This window comes from Rhinoderma darwinii, chromosome 4 (assembly GCF_050947455.1).
Source record: "Rhinoderma darwinii isolate aRhiDar2 chromosome 4, aRhiDar2.hap1, whole genome shotgun sequence".
In the NCBI taxonomy this organism is placed as follows: Eukaryota; Metazoa; Chordata; class Amphibia; order Anura; family Rhinodermatidae; genus Rhinoderma; species Rhinoderma darwinii.
This window is the reverse complement of record NC_134690.1, coordinates 230,263,378-230,282,437: the sequence shown is the minus strand read 5'-3', so window position 1 is coordinate 230,282,437 and position 19,060 is coordinate 230,263,378. Positions and strand designations below refer to the sequence as shown.

The window sequence follows — 19,060 nt, the reverse complement described above, 5'->3', positions numbered from 1 at the left end:
TTTGATCCCTTGCTGATTTTGTAAGTTTGCCCACTGTCAAAGACATGAACAGTCTAGAATTTTTAGGCTAGGTTAATTTTACCAGTGAGAGATAGATTATATATAAAAAAAAAAACAGAAAATCACATTGTCAAAATTATATATATTTATTTGCATTGTGCACAGAGAAATAAGTATTTGATCCCTTTGGCAAACAAGACTTAATACTTGGTGGCAAAATCCTTGTTGGCAAGCACAGCAGTCAGACGTTTTTTGTAGTTGATGATGAGGTTTGCACACATGTTAGATGGAATTTTGGCCCACTCCTCTTTGCAGATCATCTGTAAATCATTAAGATTTCGAGGCTGTCGCTTGGCAACTCGGATCTTCAGCTCCCTCCATAAGTTTTCGATGGGATTAAGGTCTGGAGACTGGCTAGGCCACTCCATGACCTTAATGTGCTTCTTTTTCAGACACTCCTTTGTTGCCTTGGCTGTATGTTTCGGGTCATTGTCGTGCTGGAAGACCCAGCCACGAGCCATTTTTAATGTCCTGGTGGAGGGAAGGAGGTTGTCACTCAGGATTTGACGGTACATGGCTCCATCCATTCTCCCATTGATGCGGTGAAGTAGTCCTGTGTCCTTAGCAGAGAAACACCCCCAAAACATAATGTTTCCACCTCCATGCTTGACAGTGGGGACGGTGTTCTTTGGGTCATAGGCAGCATTTCTCTTTCTCCAAACACGGCGAGTTGAGTTAATGCCAAAGAGCTCAATTTTAGGCTCATCTGACCACAGCACCTTCTCCCAATCACTCTCAGAATCATCCAGATGTTCATTTGCAAACTTCAGATGGGCCTGTACATGTGCCTTCTTGAGCAGGGGGACCTTGTGGGCACTGCAGGATTTTAATCCATTACGGCGTAATGTGTTACCAATGGTTTTCTTGGTGACTGTGGTCCCAGCTGCCTTGAGATCATTAACAAGTTCCCCCCGTGTAGTTTTCGGCTGAGCTCTTACCTTCCTCAGGATCAAGGATTCCCCACGAGGTGAGATTTTGCATGGAGCCCCAGATCGATGTCGATTGACAGTCACTTTGTATGTCTTCCATTTTCTTACTATTGCACCAACAGTTGTCTCCTGCTCACCCGGCGTCTTACTTATGGTTTTGTAGCTCATTCCAGCCTTGTGCAGGTCTATGATCTTGTCCCTGACATCCTTAGAAAGCTCTTTGGTCCTGCCCATGTTGTAGAGGTTAGAGTCAGACTGATTAATTGAGTCTGTGGACAGGAGTCTTTTATACAGGTGACCATGTAAGACAGCTGTCTTTAATGCAGGCACCAAGTTGATTTGGAGCGTGTAACTGGTCTGGAGGAGGCTGAACTCTTAATGGTTGGTAGGGGATCAAATACTTATTTCTCTGTGCACAATGCAAATAAATATATATAATTTTGACTATGTGATTTTCTTCTTTTTTTTTTTATATATATATAATCTATCTCTCACTGGTAAAATTAACCTAGCCTAAAAATTCTAGACTGTTCATGTCTTTGACAGTGGGCAAACTTACAAAATCAGCAAGGGATCAAATACTTATTTCCTTCACTGTATATGTGTATATATATATATATATATATATATATATATATATTCCAAATAATAGAAGTGGAGAAAATAGAACTTTATTAGCCCACATGTGCACATATGGGCTAATAAAGTCTTATTTTGTTTCTACTGTGTGCTGCCTATTTTTTGGATTTTATGTATTGGAGGGACGGAGAGTCTTGAGTTCTGAGGCTTGCACCTTAGCCACAGTCAGACATATGGTGAGGCATAATAGAAAATATAAAGTTAGTCTGCACCTCTTATCAAAGTGAGATAAGATGGGCAGATGCCAATCTGCTGTGACTGCAACATATAAGCGAACAGATACAAGAAGCAGCAGCACACCGGTGAACACATTTCTAAATTGCATTACTGTTATAGTTGCCATACTTCTAAATGTGAGGTTATTAGCGCAAAGTTTAATCAAATTGTCTGGGCCCACCTGTCTCGACAATCCCAGCACATTCAGATGGATCCCAAGACTAAACATTATACCTGTACAACCGGTAAACCATCTTCATTCTGCGCTATTTAAAAACGGCCCTGGACTGATGAGAGGGGTGCCAAAATGGCATAGCCCTGAAATGAGAGGGGAATGGCAGAGTTAGGCCAGATTCACATGAACGTGGGGAAACTCAGATGTGAAAAAACGTAGCGTTCACGTCCGAGGTGCCCACGTGCTGGTTCCACTTTCACGGATCTCCATAGACTTGAGTCTTTGGAGGGATCAGTGAAAACGGAAGAAAATAGGACATGTTCTATTCATCAATGGACCCGTCACGCGTTCTGTTGGAACAACGGCTGTGTGAACGGCCCCATTGAAATACATGCGTCGGTGTGACGGCCGTTGTTTTAACGGCTATCACACGGACATACCCTACGTTCGTCTGAATTCGGCCTTAGATGGTGGAAAGAGAACAGAGTAGTTTTGATTTTTTTTTTCCTTCGATTTTTTTCATCTTTACCATATAGTCTTTTGTTTTTTATTTATTACATCACCAGAAAATGAATACTGTTTGCATCTGAAAGGACTACATAGTCCTAAGACTCTAGTTGTTATCTATATCAATGCTACAGTGACGGCTTCACTTTCATATCTTCATCTGGCAGATTCAGAAGAGCAAGGTGCAGTGGATGCTGAGCAGCTTCCTTCCCCAGAACCAGCTTCACCAAATGAAAAGTTCACAACCAATGTAACAGAGCCAGAAATACAGTCAGAAAAGAAGCAGCTGGAGCCAGATCAAGGTTACCTTAATCTTCATTTTCAATTGGTTGTGTAGGAGAAAAATTCTAAGCGATGTTTATCTTTTTAGTAAAAAGTGTTTTGCACAAGTTCTTATGTGTGACAACCCTATTGAAAGGACACAACTCCTATAAGTTTAGCACTAAGATAAACATGTTTTATAAAAGCCATGGTCACACATTCTGCAGATTTATGGTGAGGATTCACACCACAAATCCACTTTAATGTACAGCACAATGCAAGTAAAAGGGGTTCGACATGTAGAGGGAAAAAATTGTAAATCGTTATTAAGAAATCCATGCAAAGTGTTTGCATGAAGCCGGGACCGCCACCGTTCAAAACTTCTGATATGTCTCTCTTAAAACATGACATACTGTTTGCATGCAGTTGCCACTAGAGGGAGCACTTATCCGTTCAGCGTATGACCGTATGTAGTTAGTTCCCATGCTCCCTCTAGTGGCCGCCACAGGTAGCCAGTATATTATGTTTTAAATGTATGTCTATGCAAGTGATTTCAAGCTCTGTGTCAGAAAAATGTAGCTCCCTCCACTCTAAAAATATATTAAGAAATTAATCAGTATAGAATGTTGAACCTCTTTAGATTAAAAAAAAAAATGGTATTCAAGGATGGATAATAACTTTAAATAACACCAATATTAACAATGGCAGATCATCATTGGGCGTTTTGGGCGGCCGCCCTGGGCCCGAGGCTCCTGGGGGGCCCATGGCCATGCCAAGTACAATGCATTTTTGCCGCGAATCGCGGCAAAAACCGCGACAAAACTGCATTGTTTATGTCCTGTAAATGACCTACAGACATAAAGGTCACATGACCTTATGTCTTCAGTTCTTGTTACTGATTAGAGACCAGCTGGTCCATGATCGCAGGTACTACAACAGCAGGTACTACAACAGCAGCAAGAGAGAAGACCGTGAGGTGAGGTGAGCTGCTAGGTAAGTATAAGGGGGATCATGGATTTTTTTAAGGGGTCTGTATTTAGGTGGTCTGGTCTGGGGTCTGTATTTAGGGGGTCTGGTCTGGGGTCTGTATTAGTTTAAGGGGTCTGTATTTAGGGGGTCTGTATTAGTTTAGGGGGTCTGGTCTGGGGTCTGTATTAGTTTAAGGGGTCTGTATTTAGGGGGTCTGTATTAGTTTAGGCGGTCTGGTCTGGGGTCTGTATTAGTTTAAGGGTTCTCTATTTAGGAGGTCTGTATTCGTTTAAGGGGTCTGGCGTCTGTATTTAGAGGGTCTGTATTCGTTTAGTGGGTCTGGTCTGTCGTCTGTATTCAAGGGGTCTGGTCTGGGGTCTGTATTTAGGTGGTGTGGTCTGGTCTGGCGTCTGTATTTAGGGGGTCTGGTCTGGGATCTGTATTCGTTTAAGGGGTCTGTATTTAGGGGGTCTGTATTAGTTTCTGTGGTCTGTATTTAGGGGGACTTGTCTGGGTTCTGTATTTAGGGTGTCTGTATTAGTTTAGTGGGTCTAGTCTGTTGTCTGTATTTAGGGGTCTGGTCTGGGGTCTGTATTTAGGAGGCCTGGGGTCTGTATATTTAGGGGGTCTGGTCTGGGGTCTGTATATTTAGGGGGTCAGGTCTGGGGTCTGTATATTTAGGGGGTCAGGTATGGGGTCTGTATTAGTTTATGGGGTCTGTATTTAGGGGGCCTGGTCTGGGGTCTCTTTTTAGAGGTCTGATCTGAGGTCTGTATTTAGGGTGCTTGTTCTGGGGTCTGTATTTGTTTAGGGTGCTTGTTCTGGGTTCTGTATTTGCTTAGGGGAGTCTGGGGACAGCAATAGTTTAGAAGGTCTGCGGTCTGTATGGATTCTAATTTATTAGTCTGAGTAAGAGGGGTTGTCCGGGCACATCAATAGTTCATCAGTATGAAAAACTGGTCCGTTACCGGACAACTCCTTTAGTTTATGGTCCTGAGCCTTGGTGTCTGAATTTTTGTGTTTCTATAGAGGCTGGAAATGGCTGCAGAAGCGAGGAGCAAAGATGTCTCATCAGGAGAAGTCACCATACCGGTTTGTGTCAGATGGAGAAGAAAAGAGAATGACTCCCATCAGAGAAGACGCCACTTGTGAGTCACTGGATCTATAGAGGATCTGTCCCTTCTTCTGACATGTCTGTTGTAGGAAATCCTTGTATTCCACATAAAGTCTTTGTGTACCCAAGACTAATAGACAAATGTGTGTTACCATTCCCATTGTCAGGAGGATGTGTCCCTACACAGTGTTATACTGTCAGCGATGGTTGGTGACTCAGTATGTAGGGACACAGCCCTTTGACAAGAGGAATTGTAACACCCATTTGTCAATGTTCACACAGAAAGGTGGTGTTTAATATATACATGGCAGAGCGGCGGTGGGGAAGGGGGGCCCAAGTTTGTGGAACAGCTCAGGGCCTATGGTCTACTTAATCCGCCACTGAATACTAATCTCCTGTATTTATTCCCTTTACATATAAAATTATATCTAATCTTAAAGTGATAATCTTCATTTAACATATCTTAGTTTAAATCTACATAAAAAGGTAAGTTGGCAGGAAAACTGGCAGAGGGGTGGGGACCTGGATACATATGGGGTTTGTTCTGAGTAGATATGAAGTTTCAAACTGAAAAGATGATGACAAATCGGACGTTTTCAAGACTACTTAAGTCTCTTAATCAGGCATGATTTAACATAGAATCTGAATAGTGTCTGAAGAATATTTTATACATAAAAGGAGAAAGAACTAGTGTGGTAAATAATTGCAATTGCCTTTCTTTACTGTTTTTTGTTGACTTTGAGATTTTTTTTATTTATTTTTTATTTTAGTCGAAATTCTACTAGATCCCCTAGTAGAAACGGACAGCTGCTTAGCTCTTTTCTGCTGTCAGAAGTGTAAATATTATTCTGATTCCCCAGAATACACTAGTGTATGATAACACGGAGGCAAAAAAATGCTCAATTTAGCAATGGACACACATTTATTTCAAAGCCACAAAGCTACAAGTTTAGACTACAATTTTTGCAAACGTACAATGTAACATTTTTATGTCAAATAAAACCAAGTATTTTTCTTGGACCACTGTTTAAATGCCATTTTCCTTTCCATGGTCCTTTTTATATTAACAGCACCAGATAGTGTATACACCAGATTGTTAAAGCTGCTATTGGGTGTTTGCTATTATTCTGCTTTTTTTGTTTATTGCATATGAATTACAATGTGAGATTCTAATTTCTTTCCAGATATTGTTTTACCTGAAGTTTCTGAGGGAGGATATCCAGATGTGCCAGAGATAGAGCCATTGAAGCAGCTCATAAACACCTTTAATGAAGAGTGGCAATTGCTGGAGCCAATGTTCGCTGACTCATCTCTAGTTAATGTCACTCTTCTGGAAGTAGCTGATAAATCACAAGAAATACTTCTGCAAGAGGCTGTGACATCTATGGAAAGTGAGTTTGGTAATTAGAGAAGAAAAAGAAGTCTCCATACTTGCTGTCATAGTAAGATGAAAACTCAACTGTAAGACATGTGTGTAAATATACTACAGTAATGTCATCTCATCAACATATTAAAGGGGTTGTCTATAAAGCCAACCCGTTTTGAAAATGAAACTGTCGTGGCAATCAGCTGATCGCTAGGAGTCTGCTCTCTCCTTCCCAGCGATCAGCTATTAACGCCATAGGAAGCTCTGTCTAGGCAGGCATTACCCCTGCAGGGGAAATGGAGCATTACATGGCAGTCATTTAAATGTAATGCATGGATGCGCCGGTTCCGCCAGAGCAGGAGCCCCCTCTATGACGTTTATATACCTTAACAGGGAATATGGACAGGGGTTGACGTCCTTAAGCAACCCCTTTAAACAATCAACATTCCATGAGCTTATGAGATCTAAAGCTATATTCTAAACTAACACAAAATAACGGTTAACAGAACGGTTAAGCTGATCGTCATCAATTATTGTTACGTGTGCGTTGCTAAAACAATCGGTTCCAACCAATTCATATGTGATACCTTGGACATAACAGACTAAAGACTTTACGTTTTCTCAGTTGTTACTGAGTGATACCATTGTGGATATTGTGCAAGAACATGTATATGCAGCAATTCAGTGCATGTTTAAATAGGTATTTTCCACGTGTAAAATAATTCTATCGATTGTTGGAAATAAGTGTCTCAGTAATGAAAGTATATGAGTGCTGGTCAGATCTAGGGTGTATTAACCCATATATGCCTCACAGGAGAAGCAGAATTGGCTGGATGGATATGTAATGTGCTGTTTTAGGAAATTGTCCCCGTACAAGATTACTACAACTGAAATAATTGTAATATCCAAAAACCAATTGTTAGTGAAGGATGGGGATGTAAGTAGAAAACATTATGGCACATGGAAAGTCTCCACAACAGGTCAGAAGGGTTTGCGGGGTGGACAAAGGACTAGTGGCTTTGGCCACTGGCATGAGTAAAAGACCCAAGCTTTACTGTGTGGTTGTTGAGTGGGTTTGTATACTTGATTTTGGTCAGTGCAGGCATTAAAACCGATTTCAAGCGGACGATTTCTGTTTTATTTAGTATATAGTATATTTATGTATTAAAATAACTATGCTGTTACCCTAGGGCCATTTCAATATCAGGCATGGGAAATAACATCTCAGGACATAGATGAAGAAGCAGAAGACATACAGGCAGAGCTGGAAGCTGGAGAAGAAGAAGATGAGCAAGAAGAAGAGGAGGAGGAAGAGGCAGAAGAAGTAGGTGTCCTATGAATATATGTTAAAATCTTCTCCAGTCACAGTTCCTTTGTTCAGACTGTACAATCTCATGAATGATTTTAACCATGAGACATTAAACACACACCTCCTGTGGCTCTAATTCAGGACCTTGTCCTGTATTTCAATTGGTATTGAGTCAAACACACTGGCACATTAAACAATGTCTTCCAGTGGCTATTCTCATTCTTCCCGTTTCTCCGGTGAGAGGGAGCTGGCATGGGGTGGGTCACCTGGCATTTCATTGCTGTAACCGTTATCCTGCATTAATACAATTGTGTGCCCCTTCATGAAAGCAGTTGAAGATGTTTTATTCCATAGAAGTGAAACATTCCCATTATTAACAATTCCCTAATATCTTATAAGATGAATTACCTCTGTTGCAATGGCAGCTTTCCAAAATGACTGTAGGCTAGTAAGGACTCCACACTTTCCCTGTCAGTCCTACAACCTGATTACGACTTACTGCCCTCTGACGCTGCATAGCCTGTGTCCCATTTGCAATCTATAGACCACATTAGTGTTCTATAACTTGCTAATAGAACGTTAGGAATGATATGTTAGAGAATTGGTTTCTATTCCTAAACTGGAATTCTTAATAGATTACAAGCCATACCAGTAGCCAGTAACACAAATATTCCTCACTTTTATGTGTATATGCCATTGCTTTTAATTGCTTGTTTTAGGATATTCTACATGAAAAGATGAAACGTTACGGAGACTCCAAGCACTTCTGCCCGGTAGCGTTAAAAGATAAACGTGTACTTCACCCAGGACAGATGGACTATGCTGCAATATACAGAGAGAATACTTATTACTGCTCCAGTCCTGAAGCAAGAAAAACATTTCTTGAGAATCCTCAGTATTATGTCGCTCATGAAGAACCATTACAAGTAATGTTATTTTATATTCGGGAAAGAGTTAAAACAAGTGTGTGACAGGATTATTTAGAACAAATAGCGCAAATGATAAATGCAAAGGTTTGCAAAACAAGGTAACACGCTTACGGTAATTTTACTACCCCCACAAGACAAGTGACCGCTGCTTCAGTTATCAAAAGCAACACTACTTTTTGTTACTCTAGATGTCCTAATAGTTGACTCAATGAGGGAGATTTATCAACTCGGTGAATGGTGCAAAGACCTCGCTTCCCCCATGCCGCATGAGATAGATTTATCTAGTGGTGCACACAGGATGGACCAGGCGTTATGTTAAGAACAGAAATGTGTCTGAAGTCTTAGGGTATGTTCACACGACCAAGTTTCAGACGTAATGCAGGCGTTTTACGCCCCGAATTACGTCTGAAAAAACAGCTCCATTACGCAGACAAACATCTGCCCATTACTTTCAACGGGGTTTTACGATGTACTGTGCCAACGACCTGTCATTTTACGCGTCGCTGTCAAAAGACGGCGCGTAAAAAAGGCGGATCGTCAAAAGAAGTGCAGGGCACTTCTTGGGACGTAATTGGAGCCGTTTTCCATTGACTCCGTTGAAAAACAGCTCCAATTACGTCCGTAATGGACGCTGCAAAAAACGCGAGTACGAGCAATTACGTCTGAAATTCAGGAGCTGTTTTCTCCTGAAAACAGCTCCGTAATTTCAGACATATTTTTCGTTTGCGTGTAAACATACCCTTACTCTCACCTTTTTCTCCACGTGTCCAGAAAAAGTGCTGCAAAGGCATCATAAATATGGTGTTTGGCCCAAATGCCATGTTTTTCAATATATATACACTAGAAAACTAGTATCAATGCATTAGTAGATCTGCTCCAATTAGTTTTATTCAAGCTTTTTAAAAAGTGACAAATGTACTATAATAATTACTTAAAGAGAGTGTCTGTCTGATTTTTACAATCCTTTTTTGTTAAAAAGGTTACCCAATGATGATCTAAAAATGTCCCACTACTGGGACCATCCGAGATCAGCTGTAATCTGCAGGGGAACCTAATGTTTAAATTCCTCTGCAGCGCCACCAGAGGGCAAATAAAGCATGTCATGGTGCCCCCTGAAATGAATGGGCTGTATGTTTAATGCATGGACATGCCAGGTTCTCCAGAGTGAGAGATGCTCTTTGTAGCCTTTCTCCTCTCTGAGATGAAGATCTGGAATAAGGGTCTCCCCCCTATTAACTAAAAATGCCCTAATGGGGTATATTAAAATCGGTTTTCTAAACCAGACAACCCCTTTAATGTTTTGTTACACTATCCTGGTAAAGAGCAAGAACTACAGTACTGAATTTAATGGCAGTCTTTGCGTTTCAAGGATATTGTGACATTGTTAGACAGAAAGTAGTCATGTTTTCATGCAGATGTTGTGTGTTGTAGATCTTTATAGTCATTACAAAGTTTATTGCAGTGCAAACATTTTAGACTAGGCAAATTCCTTACTGCTAAATAGTCACCTCATAGTATTTTTGATGGGTAAGATTTGTTTTAATATCATATTTGCCCTTTACATTGCAGCCTCCACCTTTGAGAGTGTTTTTGATTGGTACAAGTGGTACTGGCAAGACAGTAAATTCAAGATGGCTAGCGGACAAACTAGGCATGTTCCACATTCAGTTCAAAGATCACCTTCAAGAAATCATGCTGTCTAAGCTAGAGAAAAAGATTGGACCTCAGTATGAAGAAGATGAGGTTGAGGATGATTCAGAAGAGGAAGTCATGCTGCTCGGATTAGAAAATGGAAACACCGTTCAAAACAAAAGAGAAAATAGCATTGAGCCAAAGGTATGGTTGGGATTTATTGACCGTGTGCCGTAGGGTATAATTTGGATCTATTGTGGAATACAGTACTGCTAATATGGTTTTAAACTTTTTCTTATAGGAAGAGGTGGTATTAACAGAAGAGGAAGAAGCAGTCAAGTCTTATTTAGCAGACAATGAGCCTCTGCCGGCAGAAGTTCTGGACCAGCTTGTAGCCGAATGGTGGACTAAAGAACCTTTTCAGTAATTAACAAGTCATCAACTTTTGAGAAAGGGGTTACCTGGCACCTGTAAACATGCCAGTTCTCTGGGTGCCATTTAGGTTAAACAATGTTACGTTTAGTATGGTAATATTACCTTAATAAACGTGTATATTGTAGTATCTCATTGAATTACTTTGAATCTCTTTTAATTTTGTATACATGAATACAGAAAGTCTGATAATCTGGCACAAATCTGCAACATTAGGGATTAAAAATAAAGCACTGGTAGAGTAGCATACTTTATCTTAAACATAGAAGTGATACAAAAAAAAAAAGTAAGAATTTCCTGTGATCATGTTCTGTTTCATATTGCAATCAAAACTGAGAAATATATAAATTCCCAGAAGATCAGCTATTCCCCCAACGTCATTCTCACAAATCTGTGTCTGGCTGTAACAACTGGCTGCAGCAGGACACCTCACACTTCTCTGTCTACAATAAGAGACAAAGCATGTCAAGCCCCGCCCCTTTGACTAAGCTTGAGTCATCTGTCACCTGAAAATGGAAGAGATCAAGAGAAGGTTCATACCTTAAAGTGAATATCCGTCCTTGAAAACCATTTTGTTTTTTAAAGAAGGACTCCCACGAAATGTTTTATTCTCTGGCCCGTTGGACAACTGGGCGTGTTTTTTACTTTTTACCAACTGGGTGTTGTACAGAGGAGTGTATGACGCTGACCAATCAGTGACCAATCAGCATCATACACTTCTCATTGTTCCAGCCCAGCTTCTTTCACTTCACAATCACACTGTGCTGTGGATCATGCTGAGCTGGAGAGAAAGGAGGGACATGCCCTATCTTCAGGGGTTTACGCCTCGGACCTCCCATTGACATCAGTGGGAGGCAGAGAAAGCGTATTTTGCGCGTTTTATGCCCGCGGCGCTCAATGGCTGCGGGCGAAAAGCGCCGCGATAATCGGCGTGCAGGCAGAGGAAAATCTGCCTCAAAATTCCAAGCGGAATTTTGAGGCAGATTTTCCTCCTGCAAAAATCTCCCTGAAACAGTATTTGGCTGGGTTCACACGAACATTCCTAAAATCCTGCAGACTAACACTGACAAACACAAGTTTAAACCCGGTTTACTTTTATCATTAATTTCTAGTTTTAGCGTTACTTTAACATTTTATTTGTGTAGAAAACCTATTTTCTAAAACCCCATTAGGGAATTCTGAGTTCTTATTAGTGGGTCTCCCCTGTTCAGGACAGTCATCTGGAATCCAGAGTGGAGTGCCTGGCACATCCTACATTACACATTGATTTAATGTCCAGTAGTCAGAACTTATTGATGCCGGGTCAAAGGGAATTTGCTGTATATTCTTTACTATTCGCTATACTGTTTTTGGATTGATAATGCTATAATTAGCTACTGTTTGTGGGGGTTTTTTTACAGGTCAGCTGGATTTGTATTGGATGACTTCCCTAGTACAGTTGAGGAGGTCCAATACATAGGTGATCGAGGCTTTATCCCAGACATTGCTATCTTCCTAGAAGCAGAGGAGAGTGACATCTGTGATCGGTTACTTCCCCTTCGTTTAGCTAAGTGGCAAGAACGACGAAGAAAAAAGGAAGAGCGAATACAGAGACTTAGGAATATGAAGGAGAAAATGAGGGTGTGTAAATATATATTTTTTTAATGCAAAAAATTATTGTATTTTACATTTTTCTCTAGCTGCTGAGTTAGGCTAGGCTTACCCAACCAAACCTGCTGCACAATGGGATGTTATGGTTGATCACACTGCCGTCATTGTTTCCGTTATAACAGAGACCCTAATGTTGGTACCGGATCTGACACCAAAGGAACCCAACTGACCCAATTGACTATATTGGGGTCCATCGTGGTGTCAGTCGTTGTGACCGGGAGATTAGCGCTGCATGCTGCGCTATTCTTCCCATCAAATATAATGGAAGCATCAACGGAGGCTCAGAACGGATAGTAGTGTGAACTTAGCCTAAAAGTGGGGTTAGGTGTGATACAACTTGGAAGTCCCAACATGCTGACTTGGCAGCTCTTTTACTGAAGTAGAAAATGGAACGATTCAAAAAAGATTGCCATGTTCCCTTCATAGGGACATGCAGGTGACGTGCCAATTTGTGAAGCACTCCAACTAATTTTGTATAAATCTCCCGTGTAATTTTCTTCATCTTTCTCTATAATACCGTACATTATAATATTAACCTGTATTTGCTTTGCACAATAAAATGTACCATGCTGTAAAAAAATATAGCCTGTTTGTGACCTATTCTCCGAGACTGGAACTGAAATGATGTTCACAGCTGCAAATACATTAACAAAGCTATTATACCTGAATTACTGCAGGATGAACAGATTGCCAAGAGACGAGCTGAACTTTTAGCTGAGCAAAAAATAAATGAGCAGCAAATGGTGAGATGTTTAATTCTAACACTATAGTAATGTTTCTTTTTTGCGCTTACGTGTCTGTATTTACTAATGATCAATTCAAGTGACTCTCAAAAGTATAGGGATTCACTTGTGACGTAATATTTATTTATCATTCCTACAACAATACAATATGTAGATATAGGAGTTCGACCATATATGACTGCCTTTATTGGGCCAAATGTAACATAGGCAAGGTCAAATAAATGAGTTGAAGTAACTTGTTTTCTTGTGTAAGGACAGGAGGATACAGAAGGTAGTGATAATGATGAAGAGGAAGAAGAAGAGGAAGACGTTGACATTGATCTGATCCTCGCAGAGGAGTTTCCAGAGGAAGAAGAGGAGGAACAAGAGGAGGAAGAGCAAGAAGAGGAGGCCATTGAAAGAATGAAAACTGAAATTGGAGAAAAGTGTGAAGCAGATGCTGATTCTCTCCAGTCAGTAAAGGTAAAGACTTTTATTGTATTTGGAGTGATGATTGTTTCTTATGCTCTGTTCATATCATATCGGTGACATTTTTTCAGAAAATAAGTCGGAATCACTTCCCGATGCTTACACCACATATTATTATTCAAATATATCCATGTTTAACATATATTTATATATAATATTATTTTTTTTAACCGTATTGAAAAGCTTAATCTACTATGCTCTTCAATGCAATGAGATCACTCAAAAAAAATGTATACTGAAAGAGGAGCTTTTTGAAGGCTTTGAGGTATGCACGGGAGAAGTCATGGACACGATGATGTGAGAATCCAACAAAAGGGGAGCAATGAAACCGTTCTTGTAAGAACCAAAGATTACTTGTGGGTAGGAATCAGGAGATAAGTTGAGAGATGTATGAAGGGGACAAGGTGTGGGCAGCCTTTTATGTCATTGTTAATATTTTGCACTAAATTTACTGGGCAATGGGTAGCGAGTGAAAGGATTGCGAGAGGGGTGAGGCAGCGGTGGGACGAAGGCAGAGGAAGATTAACCAGGCAGTAGAGTTAAGGGTTGGTTTGGAGGGGTGCAAGAGTGTTAGATGGGAGGCCACAGAGAAGGATGTTGCATTAGTCTAGGCAGGAGACAATCAGGGCATGTACTAGCATTTTTGTTGACTCAAGGTTTGAGATATCTTTTTGAGGTGGAAGCAGTAGTAGGTGGAATGGACTTAGATGTGTGGTTTGAAAAACCGGGTGGAATTAAAGGTTATCCTGAGACAGTGGACTTGTGAGCATCGGAAAGTGTGAAGCCATTAACTGTAAATAATCGTTCTAATAAGGGGGTTGAGTGAGATGGGGACAAGATGATGAATTTAGAAGGTGGATAAAGATTTTAGACTCTCTGGGATTTTGGATAGCAGAGAGTTAACATCTGGGCCAGAACGGTGAATTTAAATTTCTTCAGCATAAAAGTGCTAATGATATCCATTGGATTCTATGATTTGTCCCAGGCCAACAGTATAGATAGGGAAGAGTAGGGGCAGAGCTTTTGTGTGATAGTGATGATCTATGCTAGCTCCTAGCTGGCAAAGATTTCACTCTATGGAGCGTAACCGAGCCCTGTACCTTGCCCTGCCTCCTTACAACAGGCAATAAAAAAGAAAGAAAATGTTTGGCTCACCTCATTGCTCCTTTTATCCCCTCCAAGTCCCCTCAGGCTCGCTCAGCATGTTGAGGCTTATATGATGGGCAGTGTCAGGACATTGTACGCTACACAGCACTGATGACATTGAGTGCTGCGTCCCATTTAAGACCCTGACTATCCGGATAACTAATGTACAGAGCGTCCTGCGAAATAGCATATACAGCATCAAGGTAAAGTGTGTATAGGATTCAGATATGTAGTGGGATACAGTGTCCAGATAAGTAGTGGAATACAGCTCCCAAAAAATTTGTGGATAGTGTCCAAATTAAATAGTAGATACAGCATCCAAATAGTGCCGATCAGATAGCGTACACAACCTCCAGATCAATAGTGTATACAGGGTCCAGATAAAAAGCACTATAGAGGTTTTTTTTTTTCAATCAGAAAATCTTTAAAAGCACCCCAAATATTTTTTTCATTAAAGACCAGAGAAATTCAATATTTTATCACCAAAAACAGTATACTTGAAGGACCTGTTTACAGTCTTCACCTACACATTTAAAAGAAAAAAGTTTCATACATAGACTTAAGTGACTATAGCCTATGTTGTATGGCCATGTGTCCATTGGAACAGAATGTAAATTTCAGAATATTATACATTGTTGTGTCCATTTATAGCAACCAAAAAATATAGCATTCATCTAACATATAATTAATTATCCATTAACATTTTGAAAATCAACATGTACAAAAGTAATTCTATTTTAAAAAAATGTTTTTAATATATTCGCATATGTAATTGATTTATGTTATAATAATGTTTTAGAGTAAAACTATACGCCTTTACATTTATAGGAAGAACTTCAAAGCCTAATGATTCCTTGTGTTACAATAAATGCAAGTCGAAAACCAAACATTGTACATTTCCAAGTGTTTGAGAAGCTAAAGCATATTGTGGAAAATCGTGCAAGCCTCTTTGAAAAATGTTACCCAGTCAGTCTGTTCCTTGCTAGCAGAATGCTTCATGTATCATATAAACACCCCAGTATCTTTGGAAGATGGGACCCAGTAAAGGTATTGTAAATTTGAAAAAATAAATAAAAATATATATACTAAATACATATTTTACATCTGCTGGCAGCATTTGTGTAGAGATCAAGTAATGCCACTTGCTTTGTGCTCTTCCTATGTACTGTAGCTATAAGAAACCACTCAGACTCCGCATAGTAACACAGATAGCCACGGACAGATACCCTTTCGTGTACTTTCCCCCTGCTGCTGTAGGTGGCTGTCAGATTATTGTGTTCTTCCACTATAATGCAGCTCTCCACAGCTACTGTAAGCTGCTTCATATCATCTCTATTATGCAATATAACTAGTAGGCCTGCTTTAGCTGAAAAATAAAAATACAGGCTACATCAGATGCTTGAAACCAGGCTAATGGCCCAAAAAAATATTGTTCTGTATTTGACATCTACTTCATTTATATGCCCAACGTATGCATAGACTTAGGTCAAAAGTCAGTGCCTTATTTTTGCCAGATCTACAAGGACAATCTAAAAGCCTATAGACAAGGAATGTCTGTCACAAAGGTCATTAGTTTTACTAACACTGTTACTTTATTGTAAAGTCTCTTTATTCATTTTTATTGGAAGATAAAATATTTGTGTAAGCATATATGTATAGAAACTTGTTTCCAATACATCAATGATGTTTTAACCCGATATTTATACAATTTTTTTTTTTTTTCATACAACTTAGCTGAGCCAAGGAGAAGTAATTAAACCTTTTCGAAACCAAGAAAATCCTGGTTATCCATTGATCTATCGGCAATACATTTATTTCTTCTCAACAAAACAAAACCGAGACATTTTTATGAAGAATCCCATTAAATTTATCCGTCAACCAAAACCACAACCATCAGTGCCAATAAGAATTGCAATTCTTGGTCCTCCAAAATCTGGAAAGACAACAGGTATGATTGTGCCCTACAAAATTATTCAAATATTGGATACATTGCCTAGTTCAGAGCCTTAAGAGGCGGTGCATGACTTAAGGATTCTCTCTCTGGCATTCATAAAATCCCTGCTTTATATCACCCCTTATGCACTAGGAATAGCAAAGTCAGTTTTGACTGGAGTGTTCCTTTATCTATAGGGAGAAGGCTCTCTTAAAGCTTACCTAACTTTTTCAAGTGACGTTTCAGAATAAGCTGTCGTATGTGTGTACATGAGGAATAAATCTATTTCTGGCCATTATATGACTTGTATACAGCATTTTCTAGCAGTTTCCCCCTCTGCAGGCTCTATCTCTAATTCTTAGTTTTCTCTGAGCTAGTGGATGGGGCCTAGCTGCTATCATGACCTCTATATGCTGCACATAAAGGATAGGGAAATCCTGCTCTCCTATCTCTGTCTTCTCTTTATGTATATATGTATATATATATATATATATATATAGCGAGAGAGAGAGAGAGACAGACACTGCAGGCAGCAGCATGGAGGACAATATACTACAGTAATGAGCCGTGTAGCTGAGAATCCAGAAGTGGGGTGACATAGAAATCTTATCAGAAGCTGCTGCAGATCTGTGTGTGTCTCACTTTGCTCTCTCCTCCTGCCCCCTGTCCATAGACTTGTATGGGCAGTGTGTCTGCAGTGAAGAGACACGTCCCCAGTTCCAGAAGTCTGTCGTCTCTGCTTTGGTTTCAACTGTGTTTTTATTGAAAATTTTTCAACAATATACATATAACTTAGAGCAGCATGAAGGGCCATGCAATTCACATAGTAAGACAGTAACTTTCAATAGACAGACAAAACATCTGGGAAAAAACACAGGGGTTTAAGGGGGTGAGGAGGGGGGGGATAGTCGGAGCTCCACCTACCACCTAATCTTGAGTTCCCTGTATCCAATACTTGTCCCACGGGTCCCACACCACTTTGAACCTGTCCAGTTCTCGTCTCTGCTTTGTAACTAGAGATGGATTTTGCTTGACAACAGGGGGTGGACAGCAGATTATAGGAAGATAGACACCTAGTGTTAGTAATTTCACACTAAATTTGCATGGATAAAACCACTACATTTTGATAGTAAGTAAATTACAAAGTTGATTTATATCAGGTATACTATGAGATTTGCATAAGTTGTTTGAAAAGTTAGTGTCCATTTAATAAATAAAGTATGACAGGACCGTGAAGATCACAAAATCAAGTCTAGACAAGCACAGTTTGTATCAGTCTTATGGCTTAGTGTTTTTTGGGACAGAGGTTTATCGTAATGGTGTTCTTTATCCTGTAACAAAACCATAGTTAACATTTTTTAAGAAATGCTTTAAGAAAGATTTGTGATACTGCACACAAGCTCAATTGTGAGCCACATACTCATTATCACAACTGGAATGCCCCTTTAACCAGTAGAGTACCTATAAACCGTGCCAGGGTTTCCCCATTAACACTACCAGAGTGCCCTATAAACATTGCCACACTCCCTTTCTCCTTGCACCAGCATTTCTGTACACTTCCAGGAAGTGACATAGTTCAAGTAACCACTTGCATGTCCCTTCCTTTTATGTGCAACAGGAAAGTATTTATGTTTAGGTGTTAGCCGTTAGCCGTTAATAGATGACCCTTTTGCTGAATAGACTCCCGTCTGTATTAACAAAACTTAGTTGTCTGAAAAGTGAATGTGCCAATTTTGCAGCTGGTGGGCTTTTGGTAGGGCAAATACGACTATACTAGACATTTACTTGTTCTCATTATAGAACTACCTTCCTCTCTTTTCCATCTATTACTACATTATGTACATTATCCCAATGTATGATATTACATGAACACCATTCTATTTGCTCCGCATTCTTTACTGTAATGCCATTTTCTATCAATGTTGTCTTTCTTGTACAGTCCCTACATGGGAACACTTGCTTCTTTTGTTTTATTACTGCTTAAATAAAATCCATTGACGTTAACAAAAAACAATGACTGCACGTTATCTATATTAATATAATATTTTTCTTCCATGTTTCAGTTGCCGAGATGTTTACAAGAGTATATGGATTACAGTGCCTGTCCGTAGGAGATGCCATACGTTCTGTGCTGGAAAACCAACCTAACACTGAACTTTCATTAGATATAAAGAATCATCTTGAAAAGGGATTGGTTGTACCGGATGATCTGGCAATTAGGTGTCTAGAAATATCCATGATGGATCTAACCTGCAATACAACCGGGTAAGAAAATGTGTTCTCCCTGAAGAAGAGGGCCCAGTATAATAACTCAACTTGTTTTTCAGTACATAATTTTACTGAACAATACATGTTATACCTGTCGGAATGTGTTTGGTCCTTCATCTTACAGTCTGTTTTAAGTCTTTTATATATATATATATATATATATATATATATATATATATATATATATATACTGGGTGAGGACGTGGTGCCGCGACGCATTAGAGTTTTAGGTTTTTTTTACACTCAGCTGCTTTTCTCTTTTTTACCAAATACAACCAAACTCTATGATAAGCGCCAAACCTAATTTCTCTCCT

At 39.7% G+C, this 19,060-nt stretch overlaps 1 protein-coding gene across 3 annotated transcripts in view; it reads left to right on the top strand.

The window, feature by feature from the left end:
• AK9 (adenylate kinase 9) overlaps positions 1-19,060 on the top strand; it is a 114,303-nt gene that overhangs the window by 71,615 nt on the left and 23,628 nt on the right. For all 3 annotated transcript variants that reach the window (XM_075862265.1, XM_075862264.1, XM_075862263.1), the window contains 12 exons: positions 2,694-2,828; positions 6,055-6,261; positions 7,427-7,560; positions 8,265-8,471; positions 10,044-10,310; positions 10,408-10,529; positions 11,939-12,158; positions 12,866-12,931; positions 13,190-13,393; positions 15,374-15,592; positions 16,280-16,493; positions 18,542-18,743. In XM_075862265.1, coding sequence (XP_075718380.1) covers positions 2,694-2,828; positions 6,055-6,261; positions 7,427-7,560; positions 8,265-8,471; positions 10,044-10,310; positions 10,408-10,529; positions 11,939-12,158; positions 12,866-12,931; positions 13,190-13,393; positions 15,374-15,592; positions 16,280-16,493; positions 18,542-18,743 — 2,197 coding nt within the window. The remainder of the gene's footprint in view (positions 1-2,693; positions 2,829-6,054; positions 6,262-7,426; positions 7,561-8,264; positions 8,472-10,043; positions 10,311-10,407; positions 10,530-11,938; positions 12,159-12,865; positions 12,932-13,189; positions 13,394-15,373; positions 15,593-16,279; positions 16,494-18,541; positions 18,744-19,060) is intronic.